This window comes from Cannabis sativa, chromosome 7, assembly GCF_029168945.1.
Source record: "Cannabis sativa cultivar Pink pepper isolate KNU-18-1 chromosome 7, ASM2916894v1, whole genome shotgun sequence".
Taxonomy (NCBI): Eukaryota; Viridiplantae; Streptophyta; class Magnoliopsida; order Rosales; family Cannabaceae; genus Cannabis; species Cannabis sativa.
The window spans coordinates 8,469,022-8,495,589 of record NC_083607.1 but is presented as its reverse complement, the minus strand read 5'-3'; the positions used below and the strand labels follow the sequence as shown (position 1 = coordinate 8,495,589).

Below are 26,568 nucleotides of genomic sequence, written 5' to 3'. Positions count from 1 at the left end.
GTATATAACTTTATTACTACGGTATATTAATTTTTAGAAATACAATATATCAAATACTGTTGTATATATTTCATGATCTAATATATTACTACGTTTTTGTTATAATATATTAATATGCAATACTAAAAGAATTATATGACTTAATCTATATATTATAATTTTTTTTGGAAAAAAGAAACAATAGATAGTAAATGTATTTTCATAATTTTTATTAGCTAATTTATTATATTTGGTTTTTTTTTTAATTTTTTTTTAAAAAAATGAACGTTTACTAATTCAGTTTCTAAAATTAAAATCATTTTACATTTTCATCCTAAATAAAATACAATCATTTAATAGTAAAAGCTTTATGTTTTTAAGAAAATAAAAGTTTAGAGACCAATTTAACAAAAAAAAAAAAAAATTGAAGATCAACTTATTAAAATTTATATAATTTGAAAACTAATTTGCGAAAAAAATATAGTTTAAGGAGCTACTGACCAAGACATTTTACAAATAAACCTAATTAATATGATGTCTATTAAATTTTTTTTTTCTTATTAATTAATTTTTGTTATTAGAGAACTCTATGTGATCTCATTCTTGAGCAAAATTAGCCACAAAGTGGTTTGTTATTCTAACTGCCACACGCGCACAAAATGTGGAGATCAAATTTATGAGTTGTATATAATAGACGAGTTTATCTTCTTTACACAATACAACTGCTTGGTACTAGTACAACCACCTGACAATTACCATGGTCATACACAAAAGGTACTTTACCATACATACAAAGATCTTTCAGGTTAACCATGATACATGTACGACGTAGCTTTTCCCACTCTAACATGCATTGGAAGGCCGACCATTGACGATCAGACATGGCTAACAGGGCAATCTTTTTCGATTAGAAAACTAGACCCTGCCAACGGGAGAGAGTGGTGGGGTTGGAGCATATTTTGTTGGCAATGGCAATTTCACTCGGTACCCATTTCTATCACTCATATCAGACTGATCAAAGACCTTTGATAGTTCAGGTGGGGTTGTTATTGTTGACAGGTCCGGCACTTTTTGACTGCTCAAAACTGCTACACAAATGAAGAAGGCCTGTAATCGAGAGATTGATGTATTGTATTCAACTGAGTATATTCCATCTTTGGAAGGCATCAAACTGAGAATTGGAATGTTTTGTTGTTGCCCTCCTCCCTGCATTTAGGGCAAAACCAGCATATGAATGGATTGAACTAAATTAAAAAGAAAGTTGCTATGTAGGCAAGTGCTTGATTCAACAAGAAAACAGTACCTGAACGTGTAGTTCAAGGCAATCTGAGAATGGACCCTTGAGGGAGTTTTCTTCGTCAGAGAGAACTTGGAGCTTGCAACCAACATCCCAACCTCCACAATCACACGACCCACCAGATTTCCATCGATGAATCAGTGGTGACGGCTCTCCTTTGTTTGGCATGCTATGAACACCACCTGGTAGTATTACTGTAACATGGTTTAAGTGTTCATTTTCTCCTACTTTCAAAGAGGATTGGTTCTGAGGAATACACTTTACATAGCCTTTCTCCGTTGATTCTTTGTGTTTTCTGGGGACCTTGACAACAGCTGCTGCAAGCTCCCTATTAGGTATGAACTTAGGTGATCCTTGATCTACTTGTTTTCGTTCAACCCCAAAGAGAACAGACTCTCTCAACACGCACTCAGCATTGTCCAGTTCACTCGTACAAGAGAAATCAGATGCCGAAACCTTCATCTGACCAACAACGTTGTACACATATTTCATTTTACTTCCTTGGCTTATCCATCCACCGCTCTTTTTCTTAATTTCATTGACCATATAAAATGTGAAGTTACTGCCTGAATCATCCTTACTGGATGTGCGGTTTTTTATTGTTGCTGCTAGAATGTTGCTGCTGTTGTTGACCACAAACCTGAACAATGGAATCCCATTATTGATTATCAGCTGCAAAAGAGCCTGCACCTGAGATTCTTCAACCTTCTCATTTGGAAATGAGTAAACAGGCCCACTAAAAGAGCTAAAGCTGCTTTTTGGCTGTAAACCAGATTCAGAATGATGGGGTGTGTTTGCTTCTTTGTGCTTCAGTAATGGATCTAGTAACCTCCTTAAAGGACTGGACCTGGCTCTGTTGTGACCTTTTACTTTATCTTTATTCTGATAATCACCACAATCAGACGCACTAGAAGTCACCGGACCAGACTTCACAGTCACATGCGTAGAACTCAACTGTGGGTTTGAAGCTGTCGAGCCTTCCTTGAAACTTAAGCTTCTTCCCATCCGACCTAAGCTGAAGCTAAATCGACGATGAGGAGATGGATTTCTACTGTTGTTAGCTGTCAGCTCGGTAGCCTCTTCACTTAAAGTTGCAATTGGATCCCGATCCAGGACACTTGAGTTTGCAGCCTTCACGTTGGACTGATTCTTAATTACATATTTATCCTTATAATGGAGATCTTCTGTCTTTTCTGAACATGAGAGCGTGTGAGATACAGCAGATGAAAGCTCTCCACTGTAGTTACTAGTCATACCCTTTCGAATCCTATCCGAGATGGTATTAGTTTGAACAGAAGAAGCAAGTGGGCACGAGTGTGGAATTTCGGGAAAAAGTTTTGAAGAGTTTATGTTGTTGGTAGAATCAGAGTCTTCTGATAAGCAATTCTTACTTAGTCCAGTCAAATTTTGATCAAAAGACTTTCTACGTTGTGAAAGCTGCAATACTTCACGATATCCTTTTTGGGGTGACTCTTTAGGTAGCAGAAGAACAATACTATTTCCCTTCTCAGAAACACGCTGATTAACTTTATCAATTTCAACCTGTTCCAGACCCTGTGCCCAGTTTTTGGATCCCAAACTGCCAGAACTCGTACTTTCCTTAGACATAACTGAGATATCATAACTTCCCAATTTAGTCGACATTGCTTCAACTTCTGAAACAGATTTCTTATCAGTATTTGTTCTCAAGCTATTTGTTTCATGTGAAAATTCAATGGTCTTCTTAGATCTACTCTCCCAGGAGCTTAAAGTTTCATTGGGATGATGCGAGGTCCCCAAACTTTTATATTTTCCTGACCCTCGTCCAATTTCTGATGCGTTCTTCCGGACTTCATCTATTATCTTCTCCCTTTCAACAATTGTAATCGAGTGATTTCTTTCAAAAGACTTAAAGCTTTTCTTGGCAGCAATGGTGTTCCTTGATGAAGCTTCAAGGTCCTGGAAGCGTACAGCATTCTGCACAGGGCCTTTGACATCTTGAGAGGGGCCATCCTCACTAGACAACACAAGGCTAGAACTAAGTGAAGGATGTTGCTCGGAAAGTCTCTCAGCATGAACTAAGCTAGAAGACCTAGATGATCCAGTGTTCCTTTTCTGTGTTGAATAACTGCTACTGCATGATGTACTAGCACTGCCTTTTTCTAAGACATTATTACTATTTCCATGCTTCCATTGTTCTAGTCGAGTCCAATCAAGAACTCCAACATTTAAAATCTTTTCCGGATAGTTTTCTCCCTTCTCGATACGCTGCAGATAAACTGGCAAGTTCGACATATGCTTGACAAGCTCACCATCTCCAACTACCTTCCCCTTGTTCCTTTGGCTAAACTGACTCCCCGGAGATTTTGCTGTATCTCTCGCTAAATGCCAACGCGCAATACTGTGTGGCGAATCAACATGTTTTTTTGCTTTTAATCTGTCATGAGTCTTAGGAATTCTATTTAAAGGGGGTAAGAACACCCTCTCCTGCGCTGGTTTTGAGATATTCCGAAGTTTAGAACTGTTTTTAAGCTCAATGCTAACTCCCATGTCAGCAACGGAATCTAAAAGAGTATTAGCTAAGTTGAAACTAGATTGTACAGTAGCTTTAAACCTTCACGGGAACATATTAGCTGCCAGGGCATTGTGAGACAATAGTTCTCGCTGAAAGTTCTGCAACCCTGAATTTGAAAAGAAGATTCGCATAGGTAAGAGTGTCCACTGCAATCAAAATGATATCAAAACAAATCGACAACCGAAAAATAGTTTTAAGAACAAGGCATCATTACCATTTCTTTGATGAATGAACTTAATTGCATTATACACTATGTTTCAAGAATTAGACAAGAAATTGAAAAAGATAAATACAAGTATTGCATTATGCTCGTAGTGTTCTATAGAATAATAAATTTTTTTAAAAAAAAAAAAAAAAAAAAAAAAAAAAAAACTAAGTTCCTTGCTTATCATCTGTGTTTCCACCATTAATTATCAATGTTGATTCATTTCACATTTTCATTGACTACCCAATACTTGGAACCTAATTATGCATATGAAACAAGTTCAAATCTTCTCTAAGGCTCAGATCTAAGCCAAACTTAATTATCATCGAAACGTCATTAAAAAGAGTAAAAAAAAACATAAAATGTTTCTAAACCAGCAGAAGTCTCACATTTCACAGGTAAAAATTGTGTAACTGTCCTCTTCCCTTCACTGAACTTTTTTAACCGAAGTAACGACTCAAAAGCATTTTCCTCCTTTTTTTTTTCTAGCAATCCAAACAGATGGCTACCCAAACAAGAAAATAAAATGCAGTAGTAGCCAACAACCACATCAAAATATTAGAATTCGTACCTTATCAACCGATACAGATCCGAAACGTATCAACTTCCCCAAAATGATTTGATTTCTTGATAAAGAAATCAAGCAAAATTAAAAATCCACTTGAAACCAACGTAGATTATAAGCAAAGAAAAGAATTGTCGCTCTTCCAAGAAAGAAACACAAAGAAACACTTCGTCTGAGGCAAAGGTCAGAGAGTGGTTGTGAGTAGTGGACTCGTCGTCGTCGTCGTCGTCTCCTGGATTTTCCCTCTAGCGCGCGAAAATTTTCTCTCACTTTCTGAGGACCCGGAAAATATGCTACCAAAGAAAAAAACTAGTTTTTCCTTCTGACACTGACAGTCAAGAGAGAGAAAGAGTTAAAGTGAGTGTTATTAGTGGCATTTTGATTGATTTGATCGGACGGTCCAGATGTAAAGATGAAGAAGAAGAAGCATGAGGCTATTGAGTAGAAGGGAGGTGGTAATGTGGGCCCCAGTGGGCCTGGATTCTTTCATCGTCACGAATCCCGGGGGACAAAAATTGGGGCCCACAGGCCGCTTGATGTTACGTCAGCGAGATGTTATGATTGGGCCTGGCGTGGGAATTGGGCCCCTGAGGATGGGACTTTAGGTTTCTAGAGATGTTTAATTTAAGACCAAGTTCTTTTTCCTTTTTTCCTTTTCTTCGTTGTTCAGTTTATATTTTATTTTAAAAAATATTTATCTATTTGTTTTGGATTTTATTTTTTTTTCTTTTGTTTTGGATTAAAGCTGTATAATGTTGGACTTCACTTGATATTTCTTCTTTTTATAATCTCTCAGATATTTCGTCGATAAATGTGTGTAAATAGTATAGCAGCCTCATTAGAAATGGCACCCCTGTGGTCCAATTGTATATTGCCACGTGTCGTGCTAAATTATCCAAGATTGTTTTAAAACGTTTGTTTTTAGCCAAAATTTGATAAGAGTCTAAGACACATATCCTCACAAATCTTTTTAACTTACAAAAATCAATATATTAATAGCCCATCTTTATTCTTTAGTAGCTAGAAATATAAGAAGTCAAAGTAACCATGGTAAAAGTCCTTCGGTAGGGTTCAGTTTAGCCTTTTTTTCAATGACTTTTCTGTTTTGTTTGTTTGTTAAATGTGAATATTGAATATGACTATACCAGAATAGCAATTGTTTTGCTATTCTTTGTTTATTGCCACATATGTTAATCCACAAAAAATATGGCATAATTAAATGTTTAACAAAATTATAACACATAATCAAACTACAAGTCAAGAAATAATGAAGATACATTATAATAATAATAATAATAATAATAATAATAATAATAATAAGGCTAATTACGATTTTTACTCCCCGATCTTTGACGTGTATCAAATCATGCTCCCTGAACTATTGAGATTATTGTATTTAAGAACTTTTGTCTAATTTTAGTAAAAAAAAAAGTCTAACATGATGAAAGTTCAGGGGGCATTATTTAATACATGTCAAAGTTCAAAAGACATGATTTGGTAGATATCAAATTCTAGGAAGCATAGTTTAGTATATAAACAATAACTGAAATAGTAAAATTAAATGAAATTAGACAAAAGTCTTTAAATTTAAAAATCTCAATAGTTCAGGGAGAATTTTTAACGGCAAGAAAAGTTCAGGGGACATGATTTGGTACATGTTAAAGTTTAAGGGGCGAAAATCCTAATTAACCTAATAATAATAAATAATAATCATCATTCATATTCACGTAAAACAAGTGAAACATTGACAAATTTCAATTTGATGAATTGGAAAAGTGAAATTTGAGATAATAATGAAAAAAGAAAGATTATGAATTTGAAAATGTAATAGGAATATTACCAAATACATTTTTTTTCTTTAAATCAACTATCGCACGACTATTGCCGTTTTCATTCTGAATCTTCTTCTACTACTGCACGAGCATTGCTCCCTCACAAGATATTGAGATTGTGTACTCTTTTGGGGAGATCAACATTTGGTAACATACAGGAGATTTTTTTATTAGGGTAAAATACTTTGTTATTATAAATTAAACAAGAAATTCATTTACAATAACAGAGTATATAGGTAGAGAATATATTTCAATCAATAGCAAGCTTCATTTATTCCTAAAGCATATCTAGTCAAACTATGAGCAGCTATATTAGTTGTATGTTTGACATGAACAACATACACACTAGGAAGAAAGAAAAGAAGACTAAAAATATCAACAATTAAACTCTTGAAAGATAAAATTGCAGAAAAGGGCCACTTAAAGAATTAGAAACTATCAAAGCATCAATTTCTACTTGTGAAACTTGTCATTGCAACTGAAGGGACCAATTCAAACTAAGAAACATTGCCTTTGCTTCCATTTCATGAGATGCGAAATTACCAACAATGGACTAGGAGAGGGCAGCAACTACCTGAGCAGAATCATTACAAATTATAGGACCAACCCCTATGATATTTTTTTGGCTATCTATAGCCGCATCAACATTGAGTTTAAGAGTGCCTATAGGAGGAGGTTGCTATGACAATGACAAAGCAGGGTAGGGAGAGAGAACTGATGTAGTGACAACAGTAGAGACAGTTGGGTGGTATTTTGCCTGTGCTGATATGAAATTGTTCATGTAGTTCACAGCAAAGGAAGTAAGATTGCTTGTAGGCTTGGCAGTCTAACCATGGACCACTCGGTTCGTTCAGTCCAAATACAACATAATGTCTAAATAATTTGCTCTAGACGGATGTGAACATGATAGTCCCCTTTATGCATAGAACAAGATTTTGACCAATCAAAGGGCAGATAAATATGGGCACCACACAGCCCGGGCATATTTACAACAAAAAAGTGCATGTCCTATTAATTCCCAAACTGTATGACAAATAGAGCAAGTGGAGTCTGTGATGACTTTTCTTCAAACCAGAGATGTAACAACCGAAAGATCATCATGGGAACTCGCCACGTGAAGATTTTAATTTTCTGAGGTAGCTTTAGTGACCAAAAGTATTTCCACCAAGAGGAGGCTAAGGATGAACCCGAAGAATGATAAGTTTTATCAAGAGAAGTCCCAAGATGATACTCGACTGGACAGTATAGAGATCTAAAGTAGTGTGATGTCAAATCAGGTTGTCATTGTTCAGAAAAAGTTTAGAGGTAAGGTATTGTTAAAATTCTATCCACATAAATCATCGAAAAATATTCATCAAGTCAACGGTGTTCCATTGACGTTCCTCAGTGATGAGATTATCCACTACTGCATTTGGAGGACCTAAATAACTGATTGGAGAGAAAATTATATGGTTAAGAATCTGTGGGGCTGATCCAGAATTGATGTTCCTGCGTTCTCCAATGTTCCAACACAACCCATCCATAAGTTCTCTCGCAAAAATGATACATCACCAAGTCAAAGAAGGAGTGTTGTCGTGTGGTGCGTTAAGGAAGGAATTGTTGGGGAAGTAGTGACTCTTTATCAGCTGACCGAGAAGGGATGAAGGATTGTCTAGGAGTCTCCAAGCTTGTTTTATGAGTAAAGCATCATTAAAGTGCACAAAAGAGAAAAAACTCATACCACCTTCAGTTTTGGTTTTACAAAGTAGCTTTCAATTATGCAAGTTAATTTTCAAACATGTGTCATTAGAACCCCATCAAAAGTTAGACATCAATAATTCAAGCTAGTTGCAAACAGTCACTGGCAGTCTAAAGCAACTCATGCATATTGGGATAGATTGAACTACTACTTTAAGAAGTATCTCTTTTTCCCAAGAGAAAAGATCTTCGTTCCAAGTGCGCATAAGTTTCCAAACTTTTTCTTTAATGTCACTAAACAATTATTGTTTCTCATGTCCCGAATATGTTGGAAGGCCAAGGTATCTTTTGTGGTGTTCACAAATGGGCATGGATAACTACCTATGGAAAAAAACTTTGGCTGCTAAAGTGGTATTAGGTGAGAAAGACATGACTGATTTGTCAGGATTAAGAACCTGACCCGAGGCACGATGGTAGATGTCCAAAACTATCTTGATAGCAAGACAAGAACTCACATTCGCATTACAAAAGAGAAGGCTATCATCGACAACAAACAAATGAGAGATTGGGGTAGCACGTCGAGTAAGAGAGTAACCTTGAAGTTGTCCAATAATTTCCTCATGTTGTAAGAGCGGAGATAAACCTTCAGAGCATATCAAAAATAGATATGGCGATAGTGCCAAGGTGTAGACATTAAATTTTTTTACTGTGACATTTTGTAGAGCATCTGGCGTGCAAAACACAACAATGTGATTTTGAAAGTGCCAAGGTTCCTTGTTTAATACCTTGAATTTTTCTCCTGCATAACCAAAAGAAACCTTAAACATATCATCCCTATATTCAGAGATAACAGCAGGGAATCGACCCTTTCAATGACCAGATATTTGATCCAAGAAGGTTAGCTTATGGACATAGTTATTAGTGGGGACAGAGGCATGTAAAACATGGATGGACAGTGAAACCGAGGACAAGACAACATCATCACTAAAAATAAACATAAAGCTCTTTCTTCGGTAAGGTTGAGAGTAGTGTCAAGGCAACGCAGGAGGGGATCCATGACAGCAAAAGATGCAGCAGAAAAGGGGCGCAAAGGAAAAATGAGTGGCAGTTATGGAGGGGTTAAACCTAGATGATGAAGTAAATTGTAAAAGAAAGAAAAGGGAAAGTATAAAAGTTTGAAAGGGGTAGTTAAAAACCGAAGTTAGTTGAAAAAATGCGCATAACTACAATAAACCCAAAACAGGGCACAAAATGTATCATATATTTTTTTTTGCAGGAGATTGAGCTAGTATATGCAATAGATTTCTTCAAATTCTAAATAATTTATTTTCCTTCTAATTTTTTAAATTTTTACTTTATTTTGTTAATGTTTTCAATTTTTTAAATAATATAATTATTAAATTCTTTGCTTTCAAGATCTATTTATATGGATATGGAGGAGGATATTTTAATGGTAAAATTATATATGTAACCATGATGGCTATATTTATTTTTAGTCATTTGATTATTATTGAATGGTTGTGATTAATTTAGAAATTATATAAAAATAACTTGTAACATGTTAACCCAAAAACTTTTCCTAGTGACGTGGACATGAATATTTAACACATGGCATGAAGGATGACGTCATAGAGCTGAGTATACCCTAGCCATAGAAGTTAACCTGGGATGGGACGCTAGCCTTGTGCCCAAGTTGACTTTGGAATCTTTGGGATGGAAGTTTGGACTTCAATAACTTGAATACCCACTATCTTTCAATATTTTGTACCATGAAGACATGGAGCAACCTAATCTAAGCCCGAGAGTTGAAATTACACGAACTTGTAACTTGGAAGCCCACTTGGGCACCTAGGGTTTCACTCAATGCCCAGGTTGGCATCCTCAACTAGGGTTTCAGTTTTTGGGACCGTCTTGGTGCAAAAGGGTCAAAAATTGTATTGGGGACATCAACTAAGCATACCACAGACATATTTGATGCATCAAAATCAGAGTAAATTGATTTTGAGCACTCGAGACCCTAGGGCCCCAAGCACCCAGCACCCAGGTTGATAATCTATCAATCTAGGTGCCTTCCAAGCATCTAATCAGAGATCTAATTTTTGCATCTTCTTTGTCTTCATCAAAAGTATGGAAATAGGTATTTTTAGAGAAAAAAATAACACTTCTTGTTCGAATGGGTGATGCGTGTCTGGTTGTTGAAGTTGATTCGACGTGAATTGATTGAGAGTCTCTTCAGTTTTAGGGCATTAAATGCCTCTTAAAAGTTGTACCTCGAGTCACGCACTGGCGATTGAGTGACACTGCATGTGTGACAACTGTACTCTTATAATGAGTGCTTAATGTTCCCTTTTGGGGGGTGGGGAAACCCCAAATTTTGAATTTTAAAAGGAATTAATTTCCTCTTTTAGGTACCTATAAAGGGGGACTTAAACCTCCAAGGCATATTTTCATACATATTTAATTTCAAAGAACTAGAGCAAAAAATTCTTTCTTAATTACTCTCAAATCTTCGAAGAAAAGTTGCTGGAAAGTCCATTGATGATACCCTGTGAGCATATCAAAAAGCTTAGAACAGGAAGTCATTTTTCCTTTCACTTTATGCAATATTCGTTTAATATACACATTACTTTCTAAATTTCTTACTGTGAATTTATCTGTTCTTGAACTATTCTTGACAGACCATAGAATAGATGAAATTAGGGCTTGTAATTGTGACTAACATTCTATTAGACCTCTTAATTCTCTAACTGCGTATCATTTTTAAGTTGAAATCATTCATTTTCACCCACTCGGGGGATCCTAAAGATTTCTAGATATCTTTCAAGGTTTTGAACTTTTGGTTTTGGAAATTCTATTCTTGAATGAAAATCCTTCTTTTTGTCTTTAATCTGCTTGGTTGGCATATTAAATCTATTTTTCAACTTTCCATCCGTCCAACTCTCATTTTCTTGTCTCCCATTGTAATATCTCGAAAATCTAATTATGAATAATTAGGATTTATTATATAATTATGGGTTAATTAAGTAGTGTTGAGTAGGATTCTGATCGTGCTAACTTAATTTAGCATAAATTATAAATTTTGTTATAAGTGAATAAATAAGCGTAATTGTAATGACTGCATGTTAGAATATGAATTAGTGAAGGCAATTAGCATTGATTATTGACTTTTTATAAATATTTATGATTTTATTATGTTGTGGGTCCCATTTCTAGAAATGGACACTAGAGTTATAATTTCTCAATTCTGAAGATTTTTTTAAACTCTAAGAGTATTATATACGTTAAATATGAATTACACAATTTTTATGATTTTTGCTCGGCGACAACGAAAAATACAATAGATGGCTGTTTGAGTCACATGGGTAAGTCTAGAACCTTTTTCTTAGTAAGATAAATATTTGAGATGAATAGAATACCGAATTTAAGCGGGATTATAGTTTTGGACCATTTTACCTCTAGGTTTAGATTGGCTTAAGTTTAAGTAACAAGGGCATTTTAGTAATTTAATTAGTGAGATGTGGTGGATGTTTGGAAGCTTGATAGCTGACCATTTGATTATCTCAGCTAAAGTAAATGATTTTAGACACTATATATTTAGAAAAAAAATTAAGAAAATCAAGATAACCTTAGAAAATCACCCTTTTTTTTTTCTCTCTCTCTCTTGCTCGACTTCCACATAACCAAAAAACAAGCCAACCAAACCCTTAATTTTTCTAGATTTCAGTAAGGTCTCAACAAGATTGGAATTTGTTCAAAGTCAAGGTAAACCCTAAATCATTATCTTTTTGTTATTTAAGCTTTTAGTTAGGTTTTAGCTTGTGATGTATGATGTAGTGGCTGTTTTAGGTTAGGTTTTACTCTAAGGTCTTTTCTGAGGTTGTTTTAAGTTTGAACTGATTATTTGTAGCTGGGTTTGTTGCTTTGCTTGTGTGATGAGCAATTTTGAGCTTGTGAGCTCATACTTGCATCATTAATGGTGGAGTTGGATTCTAGAGTTGTGTGTTTCTTTTAGTGCTTGAATTTTGTTGTTGGATGTTATTCTAGGTAATTTAGAAAGTTTGGGAAAGTTTAGACACGTTTTGGACAAAATTTGGTCTGCTTGGGGAAAACTGGTGCAAACTGGTTAACTGGTTTGCCAGGTCTTATAAAACTGGTTAACCGGTGTAGGGACAGGTTTCTCGAAGAGTCCATTTTGTCGATTCGTGTTATTTTCAGAGCCTTGGTTGGTTAATTTCTTGATTCTTAGGGTATTGTTATAGTAGTTACCAATAGCAGAACCCTTAGTTAAAGTTTGGGTTTCTTGGATTAGTGTTTTGACATATCATTTATCCGTTTACGTGAATGTGATTACGACATCCATCTAGCACGAAGTTTTTCGTTCAGGTTGGTCAACTCACTTGAATTCAGAAACGAGGTAAGAATAGCATAGAATATATTGTATATGTGAATGTATGTACGTGTGATATATATGCATGCTTGTTGTGATTTGTACACTTCCAACACTAGCACGATAGCAGTACTGAGTGCATTGATGTAAAAAGTACATTACGGTGTTACAAGCACTAGTACGGACAGGTACGTAGTGTGTGTGGTACAGCACTTAGTGGTACTTGGGGTAAGAAACAAACCCTACCAACACTCGTACAATAGCGGTACGTAGTGTATGTGGTACATGGTCGAACCTGAGTAAAGAATGTTCTTACTTATCTATTAAGCCTTGTAGATGGGTGTATGGGTACCTAGATCCAAGTCAAAATTTTATTATTTGTTATATGCTTTTCTTACTGAGTCTGTTGACTCACAATCGCTACCTCCATGTGTAGGTAAAGGAAAGGCAAAGGCTGAACAGGAGTGAGCTCCGGGCTTGGATGGTGATTGTACATGTTAGGAAGGTACGACCTGGAGTCTTCAATCTCAGGACATCTTGGATAGTATTTTGTAATTGCTATGCGACATGTATATGAAAGTATTTTGGAAACATTTGTAAAAGTTTAATTCGGGATCCCGACTATGTAAATATATATAAGTTTATAAAGTTTAATAATTAAATCAAAAGTTTTAATTTGACACAATTTTCAAGGAAAATCCTTTGATTAACAAAGGTGGCATATTAATTGAAAAATTATTGTAACACGCCTAAGTGTCAGGGCGTTACAGTAATTTATTAATTACGGAGATTTAATTGACATATGTGGATATAATGTAAGTTATTTATGAAATAAAAATATTTTTAAGTTCGGCAATCTTGGATATCCAATTGGAGACCAAAAATACCACAACAGTTTTAGTTAGTAAAATTGATGGAATTATTGAGATAAGTTAATTTTAGGAATATCGAGGTATTTTATGGTACCCGGAGTTGACCAAATACCTTAAAATTATAAATTTTTTAATGACTAAGAAATAATAAGATAATTATTATTATTATTATTATATTATTATGACATTATATTATTTTATTATTATTATTAATGAAATTTTAAAAAACACGTATCAGTGAAGTTATACATATTAAGTTTTAAAACTTAATACAAAAAAAAAAAAGAGTAAAACGAAATCTTTTCTTTTGTGCGACAAAATCTTCTTCCCTTTTAATATATTTTCTTCGATTTCCAACCCAAAATCTAATAATTCAAGCTCCATAGTAGCAGAATAGTAAATCATCGAAGAGAGAAAGCTTAAGGTAATGATTAATTTCGTTTTAAGTTGAAAATAATTAGTTTTATATAGTGACTTTGTGATTTAGAATAGTTATGGAGATTCTGACTTCATAGAAATGTTCTTGGGTAGCTACGGGACTAGTTTCAATGTTTACTTGTTGAATTTGAGGGGACTTTGAGTTAGAATTCGAGTTTGGAACTTTTTAAAGCTTAAGTCCGAGCTTTAATGGCATTTTCTGTTTATGGGCTCGCTTTTAATTTTGGCTACGTTGGGACTGTAGTATATATGGCATTTATGTGTCATATGAAGTTTGGAATGATTTGGATAGGTTTCGGTAGTGTTTCAAAGAGTGCAAAATTTGAGATTTTCGTACTAGAAAATGGTCTGCCGTTTTTAGAAATTCTAGGGAGATCAGAAATCGTATTTTTGTCATAACTTTTCACTTGGGTGTCCGTTTTAGACGTTGTGTATACCGTTTCGAAGCTTACGATGAGCTCTACAATATGGTGTATGTTTTAGAGTCAAAATATAAGTTTATTTTAGTGTATTTACACCGCAGCATTTTGTAAAAAATTCTAGATTGTCTTATGTGAATATTAAGTAGTGTTTTGGAATAGACACTTATTGATTTACCATTATTATGACATAGGGCCCGAGATCGTCGATTATTCTTAAAGTAGGCCGGCCAACATACCTAAACTGAAACTTGAGGTAAGAAAAGTATATTGTATTACATAGCATATTATGTTGCAATGCAATTAATATTGTTGAGAGTTTATTGATATTAAGGTTAAGATACAGTTATTATTGTTATGTAATGAAAAGATTGCCTAATTAGGTAATGTGATATACAGGCTCATTTGATTAGGTGGTGTGATATATGGATTCCAAGCTATGGTATGAGCTTGCCTAATTAAGCAATGTGATATATGGATATCGAGAGAGGTATTTGGGTTGTTCCTGTGAGACAACCTTGATAAGTCATGACTATAAACTGAAACTGTTATTACGTTTCTTCCTGTCAGTGATGCCTGATTAGGCACGGGCGGCAGTGACATGTGAATGACAGGCTATGGCACGGGCTCGTCTGATTAGGCGATGCGATATGTTGGTGCGAGGTTTTGGCATAGGGTCACCTGATTAGGTGATGCGATTATGCGATATATGGGTACCATGTTTTGGCACGGGCTCACCTAATTAGGTGATGCAGTTATGCGATATATGGGTGCCAGGTTAGACGATGCGATATGTTGGTGCCAGGTTTTGGCACAGGGTCACCTGATTAGGTGATGTGGTTATGCGATATATGGGTACCAGGTTTTGGCACGGGCTCACCTAATTAGGTGATACAGTTATGCAATATATGGGTGCCAGGTTTTGGCACGGGCTCACCTGATTAGGTGATGCAGTTATGTGATATATGGGTGCCAGGTTTTGGCACGGGCTCACCTGATTAGGTGATGCAGTTATGCGATATATCGGTGCCAAGTTTTAGCACGGGCTCACCTGATTAGGTGATGCATTTATGCAATATATGGGTGCCAGGTTTTGGCACAGGCTCACTTGATTAGGTGATGCATTTATGTGATATATGGGTGCCAGGTTTTTGCACGGGCTCACCTGATTAGGTGATGCATTTATGCGATATATGGGTGCCAAGTTTTGGCATGAGCTCACCTAATTAGGTGATGCAATTATATGATATATGGGTGTGAGGCTATGGCACTGGCTTGCCTGATTAGGCAATGCAATATAGGATTATCAAATCAAAGCATTGACTTGCCTGATAAGGCAATGTAATGTAATAAAGATGGTTATTTTATGAGGTAACATGTATATAATTTATAGTATTATATGAATATGAATTCTATTATTGGTATAATGGTTTTGTGTTACTGAATATCTATACTGACGTTTTATTGTGACAGATGTTAGTAGTTATTTGGATCTCATCTTATGAGTAATGCGCGATCGTTTAATTTTGATTGTCTGAGTATAAATGATAATATTTGAATAATAAATTATATGATTATTGTTATTACTTTTCTTATTGAGTCCTTGTGGCTCACAAGTGCTATGTGGTGCAGGTTAAGGAAAAGAAAAGCTAGTTCAACCATAAGGTGACAGTCTTCTTAAGAAATGTACATATTGACCCTACTGATCTATGTGTCGAGTTTTTAAGAGTTGTTATTAGGCTGTATCTACCATGTATTTTGATTTAGTATTTTGGCTTATTGTCGTATTTCACCTTTTTGTACAACTTTTACAACAAGGATTCTCGAAACACAGTTTTAGTGTCATTATGATGTCTATTTTTAGTGTTTTATTTTAGTAAAGTTTTTAATATTACCACAGATTTTAATAATTAATTATTTTATTAGTACTAAACTAGTTTATAAAACCACACACGTGGTATCCCTATAGGATAGGGCGTTACACCCATCTTTCTGTAGATGAACCCTGATGATTTCTAGGGAGGCAAACACCATATCGACCAAGACCTACTCAAACTCTTGTACGAAGATCATCCTCGACTCCATGCAAGTTTATCTTCATCCACTGATATGTTGGAATTTATTTTACCAGGATCTTAGATCTACTCACAAGTATGTTTTTTAACACCCTAAATATGAACTTTCTAAAACGATAAATAAACACATATAAAGTTAAGAAAACCTTACATTGATGCAGCGGAATTAATGTCTCCTTCCACTCAGATCTCTAACCCTTGTATCCTTTCTGTCGCAGAGTATTATCAAGATCTAAGCCCGAATGTCCTTCTCTTTGTGTGTGATCCTTCACAGTCTTCCAATCTATGATTGAGTTACCACTTGCTGTGTGTGGACACTTACTCTATCACTAAGGTTCGAAATTTATGAAGAGGAAAAGAGAAAGAAGATTTCGGCTATAGAGAGAAAAGGGAAGGCTCAGTTTTTCTGAAGAAAGAATTTTCTGACAGAAAGCTTGTTGAAAACTTATGATTTGACTGAGCCATCACTTTCTATTAATAGGCAACTACTAGGTTTAGGTTAGGAATTATTTGGCATTAAAATAATGAAAATATCAATTTAAAAAACCACTTTAAGTGGCCGACCATGGTGTGTAATGGGCCCCACTTGGTTTTTGCAGTTTTCACAAATTTTATTTCTACTTTCTCAAAAACGCCAATTTTTCAATTCTAACCTTTTAACTGCCAAAACTAATTATTTAATAACTAAAATAGATTATTAAATAATATTATCATTTAATTTAATTATTAATTAGACATATAAAATCTATTAATAAATAAATAAACCTAGAATCTCTTTTCTTTACAATTTCACCCCTACTTATTGAAAATTCACAAATCAGACATAGTCTAACTTTAGAATTATAATTGATTAATCACAAATCAATTATTGAGTCTTACAAGCAGTATAGTCTCAACTAGAATGGGGACCATGGATCTATATGCTGAGCTTCCAATAAGTGAACCGAATTTACTAAGTAAATTCCTACTTATTAATTCTTCGTTAAATCCACTCTTAGAACTTAGAATTGCACTCTCAGACTTATATAGAGCATATTATATGTTCCACGATATAGATATGCTATCTCATTTAACCATTGTTATAATCTTATTGTGATCAAAGATCCTCTATATAGATGATTTACATCGAGATGGGATAATTTTACCGTTCTCACCCCTCAACGTATTTTGCCCCTTAAAACACTTAGCTACCTGTAAATGATGTTTAGTGATCTAAGAATTAGTCACTTAAACAAGAGCTCATCCATTTACTTCTATTTAGCTAAGCTCGAAGGGAATCATCACTTAACTTCTATACACCAGTAGAAGCTATAGATTCCATATTTATGTTCAGCACTCCCACTCAATCATACTATCATGTTCCCAAAATATACGTATCACCCTGACCCAAAAGTAGGCTTAACTAATAAATCAAAGAACATGAATAGTACTCCTGAGTTGAGCCTAAGCATATCAAGATTTAGATTCTTTTAATCTTAAGATCAACTACTGATATTGACTTGGAAAGATATGACGGTAAGTTTATAATATCTTAACTAAGTTGCAATATCGGTCCAGTCCAATGTATACTCCATACATTCGAAACTAGTATACTTTACCAAGTGTAAGTACACATCATCGCTGATTATCACATTAGTGTAAATCCAAAACACTGATGAAACAGGGACTTAGTCTTTTGATTCATATGATCACAATCACATTCCACTGTGTTGACGATACTGTAATTATGAATAAACATATGATCTGGACTTAACTGATTTTGTGTGTAAATGTAATAAACATATTAAACCATTAGCATGTAAAATTCATGCAAACATAAAATCACTTCAAATTTCTTATATTGATAACTAATCAGATCATAAAGGGTTTTATTTAGGGCACAAAACCCAACATGATAATCTTTCAAATTCTAGCTTTGAGGACTGGGAAGTGAGTAGTGAACACACATTCTCCAAAGCCCGAGGTGCAACATCATTAGTATCCTAACCAAGTACGTAAAGAAGGGAACAAGCATTTCATCAAGGAATAAAAGAAATGTTGGAGGCGCTATCTTCCTGCTTCCTAGACGTAAGTGTCCAGCCCAGAGTTGTTGAAACTCTGCCTAAAGCCCGCCCAACTTTGTTTGCTAAGGGAGTTATTGTTAGGGAGTTTGTTCTGTAATTGTTGCAAGACACACTACTGAATTAAAGCTCCCGTCTAAATGTAGAATGATGGCACGGACAAAGTAGACAATGAGTAAAGCTTCAAAAGCTGACCCACACTTTGCTCGACTGTTTACTGCAACTAGTGTGGAGCAAGCATGACTTTGTAACAATATAGACCAATGTCCATTCAGAAGCTAGTGTGCTCTTGGCCAGGTGGAGGCATTCTTATCTGATTGTACCCCAAATAGGCTTCCATAAAGCTTAGGATTTCATGCCCAGTTGTTGCATCCACGAGCTGATCGATTCTTAGAAGTGGAAAACAGTCTTTTGAACGTGCCTTATTGAGGTCGGTAAAGTCAATACATACTCATCGTTTATTATTTGGCTTGGGCACCAATACGGGATTAGCCACCCCGGCTGGGTAAAAAACTTCAATAATGAACTTGTTTAAGCGAAGCCTTTCTACCTTTTCTTTTAGTTCTTGTGCACGCTCTTTGTCCAACAATATCCTTTTTGTTAGATGAGATGAAAGTTTGGATCAGTGTTGAGGGCATGAGACATGACAGTTGGATCAATCCCGACCATGTCCTCATGTGACCAAGCAAAAATGTCGAGATTTGCTCTTAGAAATTTTATTAAAGCTAATTTATTTTGAGCAAAAAACCCTTGCCGATTTTGAGCTTCTTGGTCGGTATGGTAAGATCAATCTCTACTTCTTCTATTCTTCCATTGGCCTAACATTTATGTTTGTTTCCCCAAGTTAGGGATCCATATCTTCGTCCCCACCTTAGGCGAATTTCTATTGGGAAATTGTTCTTCCCTTCTCTAAAATTTGGCTGGAGGTATTCTCCTTTTTGGCCTTACATAGAGCAAGGTTGTAGCATTCCCGTGTAGTTCTCTAATTTCCCTTTAGACAACCCATTCCACTCTTTGTTGGAAATTTAACGCATAGGTGAAAGACTGATGTGATGACTCTTAAGTCATATAAGGTTAGCCAACCTAACATGACATTTAAAGCAGAAGGAGTGTCGATCACTAAGAACTGTGCCATTACTATTATGCTCATCGAAGCTTTTCCTACTGTGAGTGGTAAGCGAATTTGCCCAAGTGGTGCAAGACTTTGGCTGGAGAATCTGTAGACTAGGTGAGTGCAAGGAACTAAATCTTTAAGTTGAAACACCATTTTCATATGTTGTTTTGAACAAAATATTTGTAGAACCTCCATTATCAACTATTGTTTGAGCCACCATTTTATTTGCAATTTGCACTCAATGACCAAAGGGTCATTGTGCGGATAGATAACGTGGCTGGAGTCTGCATCGCTGAAAATTATGATTGGTTCTCCAACACGTGGTTGTTTATGCTTTCTTTCTTCTACGACCAGAACTACATCTATTTGTTCATATTGTAAGGCTCAGGCATACTTTTCTCTAGCTTTTCCCGAGTCTCCAGCAAGGTGGAGACCTCCAATGATAACCTGAAGATGTTCGTCCACTAGTGGAGGCATTAACTAATTTTGGGTGTTGTCTGTTTGGGTGACCCTTTGTTCTTGGTTGGTCTTGACATATTTTTGTAAGTGCGGGTTATTTTTCATAATGAGGAATTCTATTTCTCGCTTTACATTGTTGCATTCATATGTATTGTGACCGTAGTCTGCATGAAAATAATAGAGCTTGGTGGTGTCCTATTGGCTCATGTCCTTCTTCATGGGAGAGGGTTTTCTATATGGCACTATAGACTGGGCGATCACATCGATTATTTCTATGTCTTCTATTAGGATTGTGAATGTAGTGAACTTTGAGGCATTCTCCCGAGAATGTTGTTCAGAGTTGCCACTGAACCTGCTTTTTTTCCGTTACCCTGTATGTTGCCATTGTTTGACCTCTTTCCACCTTGGTTTGAATTGATTTGATTTTTCAAATTCTAGTCTAGCTAGATGGATGTATTGGTTGTAGTGGTGTGTTATTGAGTTTTCTTTTGTCTAGCTGTATCCACACGTCGGACTGCTTCTTTGAACTTTATAAATGCATCTGCTCGATCCAAGAATTTTGCCATGGATTCTGTCAGTCTTTTTATGTCTTTCCATAGTTCTCCTATGGGTACAATACCTCCTAGGATTGTGGCCAACCTTCCTTCTTTGGTCAATCCTTTCACCTTTATTACTTCAGTCATGAACCTACTGATGTATGCTCTTAAAGGTTCTCCTGGTATTTGCTTCACTTCTACCAAGTCTTCTAAATGAGATGGAAGCTAACGAGAAGAGGGAAACTTTGCATGGAACTCAGATGAGAAGGAAATCCATGAGCTGAACTTCCCAAAGCTAATTTGAAGTACCACTGTTGGCCAGCCTCCACCAAAGTAGCTGGGAAGATTCTACACTGTACATTTCCTTTCACCCCTTGCAAGTCCATTTGCTTTTCAAAGTATTTAAGGTGAGACAAAGGATCTTCTTTGCATGTATACATCTTCCATGTTGGCATTCTAAACTTGGGCAGTAATTTGAGAGCATTAATTTCTAGTGAGAATGGTGATCCTCTTGCTCGATCAAGTTCAAGATCTATGAGTTTTGGGCCGGCCAGGCCTTGTATGAGGCTCTTAAGCTGATATATTTCTGCTTGCACTAATGGATCAGCTTGACCTGCCTGTTGACCGACCTGTGTCACATTAGGATCTCTATGAACTGTACTGGGGACATAGTTGTTTGCATTATTTGGATGGATAGTAGGAGGAACTTTTTTTCTATCCCAGTCCTCTTTTATGATTCAGATTACTTCTGAGGTTGTGCACGGTACCCAATTGGTCAAACACTGATGTGCTAAGAGGTCTTTGTGTTTGACCTGATATCTCCATTCGATTATGGGTGTTAAGCTGAATATTTCCTCCCAAAGGGCAATCTGGTAGATCTGCCCATCTACGATTTGGCCCACAGTATAAACCTGTGGCCTCGGATTGGGAGGTTGACCGATGTGAGTTTGTGCAGTGTGATCAACTATATACTCTTCTGACCCATTTAGAGATCCCATGAGAATACTAGTATCAGTCACTGGTTGATGGACGGTGATCTAATAAGCTCTTTGGATCAGCACGATGGCCTGCCTAGAACGGTTGTCAATGGCCGCTTACAGGGCTCTCATGATCTCCATCTCTCGATCCTCCATTCCTCGAACTAGCATATCTGCTTATCAAAAGCAAGATGAATAGCTGCTCGGATATCTTGTTGATCATGGTATAGAGTGATATTGTAGCCTTGCATTAGCCCCAATGTAATGTCCGTATTTGAAAATTTTCTAATTTAAATTTAAACTTGTTACATTTATAAAACTCATAGGTTGGGATCTCGAGTTTAAAACAACGGCTGAAAATACATATTCTATACATATATAGTTACATATTATTATGTTTTTTTACAAACAACAGGCAACAACAAATTGTAATTCAAAATGTAGTATGACCGAGACCCTCCAGGTTGCACAGCCGCAATATGTACAATCTTTGTTAAGCCCCAACTCACTGCTCCTCCAGCTTAGCGTTACCTTTACCTACACAAGGTAGCAAACTGATGAGTCGACAGACTCAATAAGATATGCATAACATATATATAAGCAATGCGATACCGACTTAATGCTTAAACCGTCCTGAGCCCAATTACCAAGCTCACCAAATGGTTAAGAACGTTCTCAATGGAAGTACGACCACTGTACCATATGTACTAGAGTACCAACTGTGTACTCGTGTTGGTAGGGCCATTATTGTACTTCCGGGAATTACTGAGTGTTGTACCACATGCACTCCGTATCCCCTGGTACTCGTGTTGGTAACACCGTAACTACCCTAATACCCTACATTGTACTAACACCCTTAAAATTAACTCATTTTAGTGTTAGTAGTGTAACAAATAATAATAAACATTCATTTGCATATACATACTTTATGCTATCTTACCTCGTTCCAGATTCAAGCGTGCGGGTCGACCTGAATGGAAAACCTTCAAGCTGAACGGAGGTCCTAAGTCACATTACACATTTGGGTAAGAAACTCGAATAACTTGATCCAAAACCCTAGCTCACAACTAAGGTTAATCTTAATGACACATACAATATACTACTACCCAAATACCAAGGGAAACCAAACTAAGCTCGAAAAATAGCACAAATTTGGAAAAGTTGCAATTTGGGGGGTCCTGCTTGTAAACTGGTTAACCGGTTTTACAGACCCTGTAAAACTGGTCGACCGATTTACACCAGCAAACCCCGAAAATTGCATAACTCGACCAAATCTTCCCTAAATGCAAACAAAGAACACCTGTATACATATCCTAGAACAAAATCCACACCAAAACAGCAAAAGAAACACAATAAAATTCAACATACCATTGTTGAGTCAAGTTTGAGTTCCATGACCTCAAACTTGCTCAACCCAAAAATTAATCATCAAAAGAAGTGCAAACAATCTTAGAATATCAATTGAGACCTAAAGAAACTAACCCTAATAATTCACCAACACAGAACTAAACTCATCAAAACCAACCCTACACCTAACAAACTTTCCAATAACATCATAAATCCATAATAGAGAAAGCTTAGGGTTTTACCTCAGATTAAGCTCTCAAATTTCCACATAATAACCTCTGAAATTGAAGAAATCCCAACCCTAGGCTACTGGTTCTTGCTAGCTGAACAAGAAAGAAGACGAGTGATATTGAGGTGTTTTCATCTATTTCCTTATTTTGCAAATTAATGGATAAAATGTTAACTAATTAACCTTTATTTACTTAAGTGGCAGCTGTCAAACAAAGGTGGAGACACCTATCCAAAAAGGGCAAAATTACTAAACTACCATTACCTTTAAACCTAACTCAATAAACGGCTTAGGGGTAAAACGGTGCAATACCATTATCCGCCAACACCAATCGTTTGAGCTACATAACATGTTTTTATCACTAAAAAGGCTCTGTTTACCCATGTGACTAAAATATCCTTCGTTGTATTTTCCATGCCACCGAGCTAAACTCACAAGAACAAGATATTTTGCGGAAACTATAAATGTTCACATATATCCGTCAATAATAATATGAATAATAATAAAATTAGTATTTATAATCTCACTAATCCATATCTAAATCATGCGGTCATTACAATTATTCCCACGTTAAAAGGATTTTGTCCCCGAAATCTAACCTGAATAGCTCCAGATATTGAGTCCTCACGTCAGACTCCAGCTCACAAGTGGCTTCTTCCACTTTACTATTTTTCCAAAGTATTTTAACCAATGCTATGGTTTTGGTTCGAAGGACTTTCTCCTTTCTATCCAGAATTTGTACTAGTTGCTCATCATAAGAAAGGCCCGGTCACAACTATAAGGCTTCGTAACTTAGAATATGTATTGGATCAGATACGTACTTTCTCAACATTGAGACATGAAATACATTGTGCACAGGTGACAATGTTGGTTGCAAGGCTAACCGGTATGCTACATGTCTGATCCTTTCAAGTATTTTGAAAGGTCCAATAAACCTTGGACTTAGCTTGCCTTTCTTTCCAAAACGCATGATACCCTTCATTGGTGATACACGCAGGAATACATGATCTCCTATCTGAAATGTAACATCCTGCGCTTAGGATCTACGTAGCTTTTCTGCCTGCTCTGCGAAGCAAGCATTCGAGCTTTAATCTTATATATTGCTTCATTTGTCTTCTGGAATAATTCAGGGCCCAAATATTTTCATTCTCTTGTTTCGTCTGAATAAATTGGGGAGCAACACTTTCTGCCATAGAGCAGCTCGTAGGGAGCCATTCCTATGGTACTTTGATAACTGTTATTATAGGAGAATTCAATCAGAGACAAATACTTACTCCATGAACCTCCAAAGTCCATGACACAAGCTCGCAATAAATCTTCAAGTATCTGAATAGTTCATTCAGACTGCCCATCCATTTGAGGATGAAAGGCCATACTAAACTTCAAACTAGTACCCATGGCCTGCTGCAAACCCACCCAGAACTTCGATGTGAATTTAGGGTTTCTATCTGAAACAATAGACTTTGGTACCCCATGAAGGCAAACAATTTCTTTTACATACAAGTCAGCATACTGATCCACCATATATGTTACTTTCATAGGCAAGAAATGTGCTGACTTTGTAAAGCGATCCACTATGACCCAAACTGAGTCGTACATCCCTCTGGTCCTGGGTAATCCAACCACAAAATCCATTGCAATGTCTTACCACTTCTATTCTAGAAGTGTTAACAGCTGAACTAGTCCTGCCGGTCGCTGTTGTTCTGCTTTGATTTGCTGGCAGGTTAAGCATCTAGTTACATAATCCACTACATCTCTTTTCATTCCGTACCACCAGAAATAGGGCTTCAAATCTTGATACATCTTGGTGGTACCCGGATGCAATGAATAAGGGGTAGTATGTGCTTCATCCAGAATTTCTTTCTTAAGCTTAGGATCACTTGGGACACACACCCGAGTCTTAAACAACAGCATTCCATTGTTCGAAATTGAGAAGTCCTTAGCTTTGGCTGCTGAGACATCTTCTCGAGTTTTAACCAACTCAGGGTCTTCTAATTGTGCTACTCTGATCCTTCCAACAAGTCTGACTGAAGTGTCAGGTTATGCAATTCTCCAATTATAAATTCAATATTTGCCCTAGACATATCCAAGGCTGACTGAGGAGAAATCCTTTCCGTACTGAAAGTTTGGTTGGGCCCTTTCCAACTCAAGGCATCTGCTACGACATTTGCTTTCTCGGGGTGATACACAATTTTACAGTCATAGTCTTTAACCAATTCTAACCATTGCATTTGCCTCATGTTTAGATCCTTCTAAGTGGAAAAGTACTTGAGACTTTTGTGGTCAGTATAGATTTCACACCGTTCACCATATAAGTAGTGTCGCCAAATCTTCAAGGCAAACACTACTGCTATAAGTTCCAGATCATGTGTTGGATAACGCTGCTCGTAATCTTTCAATTATCATGAAGCATAAGCTATTACTTTATCTGCTTGCATTAATACACAACCTAAGCCCTTTATTGATGCATTACAATATACCACAAATTTTTCTTGATCAGTCGGCAGGGCTAACACTGAAATTGTGATTAATCGTTGTTTCAACTCTTGGAAACTATTTTCACACTTGTCTGACCACACAAATCGCTGATTCTTTCTGGTCAGCTAAGATAACGACATTGCGATCTTGGAAAAACCTTCCACAAAACGCAAAAACCCATTAAACTAAGAAAACTCCGCACCTCAGTAACTGTTTTCGGCCTAAGCCAGTTCTTCACTGTTTCAATATTCTCTGGGTCTACCATAATCCCGTCTTTCCCGACAATATGTTCCAGAAAAGACACATGTAACAGCCAAAACTCACACTTTTTAAATTTTGCATAAAATAAAATAAAAAAATACAGTACTCTAATAATTTTCTAAAATAATTTGTTAAGTTTAATTGAAGAATTATGTCAAATTTAACTCATAATTATTTTTATTCACTATATAATAATGCTATTAATTATTATAATTCATTGATTATTATAAACTATTACATTCTTTATTTATTATATTATAATAATTTTGAAAATAATAATAATAATAATAATAATAATAATAATAATAATAATAATAATAATAATAATAATAATAATAATAATAATAATAATAATCTTTTGTATATTTTCAATAACCATCAATAATAACTGACTTTTTTTTTTTTTTTTACATAATTTACATCATGTGCATTAAAACAAAATTATAAATAATAATGGATAAAACATAATATAAATTTATATATTAAGTTAAATTTAGCACCAAATTTATATCTTATATTTGAGATGATCTAAGAATTAACATGCACCTGTCATTTTAATGTTCCTAAAATATAATACAGTAACATAATATTTGGACAAGGATATAAGATTGCAAAACTTCTACGACTAGGATAAAATATGTAACAAGTTTGATAAAGAAAAAACATATATCTACACATACGTGTATTGTGAGTTACACTTGATTTAATGCAATTTTTTTTTTTTAAATAGTAAGTGACCTTTTTTGTGCTTAACGCATTGGTAATGGTATGATTAAAGCAATTGTCCATGCCCTTGGCACATAGACT

The 26,568-nt window shown here is 35.7% G+C and overlaps 1 protein-coding gene across 1 annotated transcript; it reads right to left on the bottom strand.

The window, feature by feature from the left end:
• Nucleotides 1-641: 641 nt before the first annotated feature.
• Nucleotides 642-4,953, bottom strand: LOC115697443 (uncharacterized). Its single transcript, XM_030624453.2, has 3 exons — nt 4,607-4,953; nt 1,283-3,936; nt 642-1,185 (listed from the first exon to the last, which is right to left on the bottom strand). The coding sequence occupies exons 2-3, from the start codon at nt 3,803-3,805 to the stop codon at nt 895-897; spliced, it is 2,814 nt and encodes a 937-aa protein (XP_030480313.1). The 5' UTR covers nt 3,806-3,936; nt 4,607-4,953; the 3' UTR covers nt 642-894.
• Nucleotides 4,954-26,568: the final 21,615 nt, after the last annotated feature.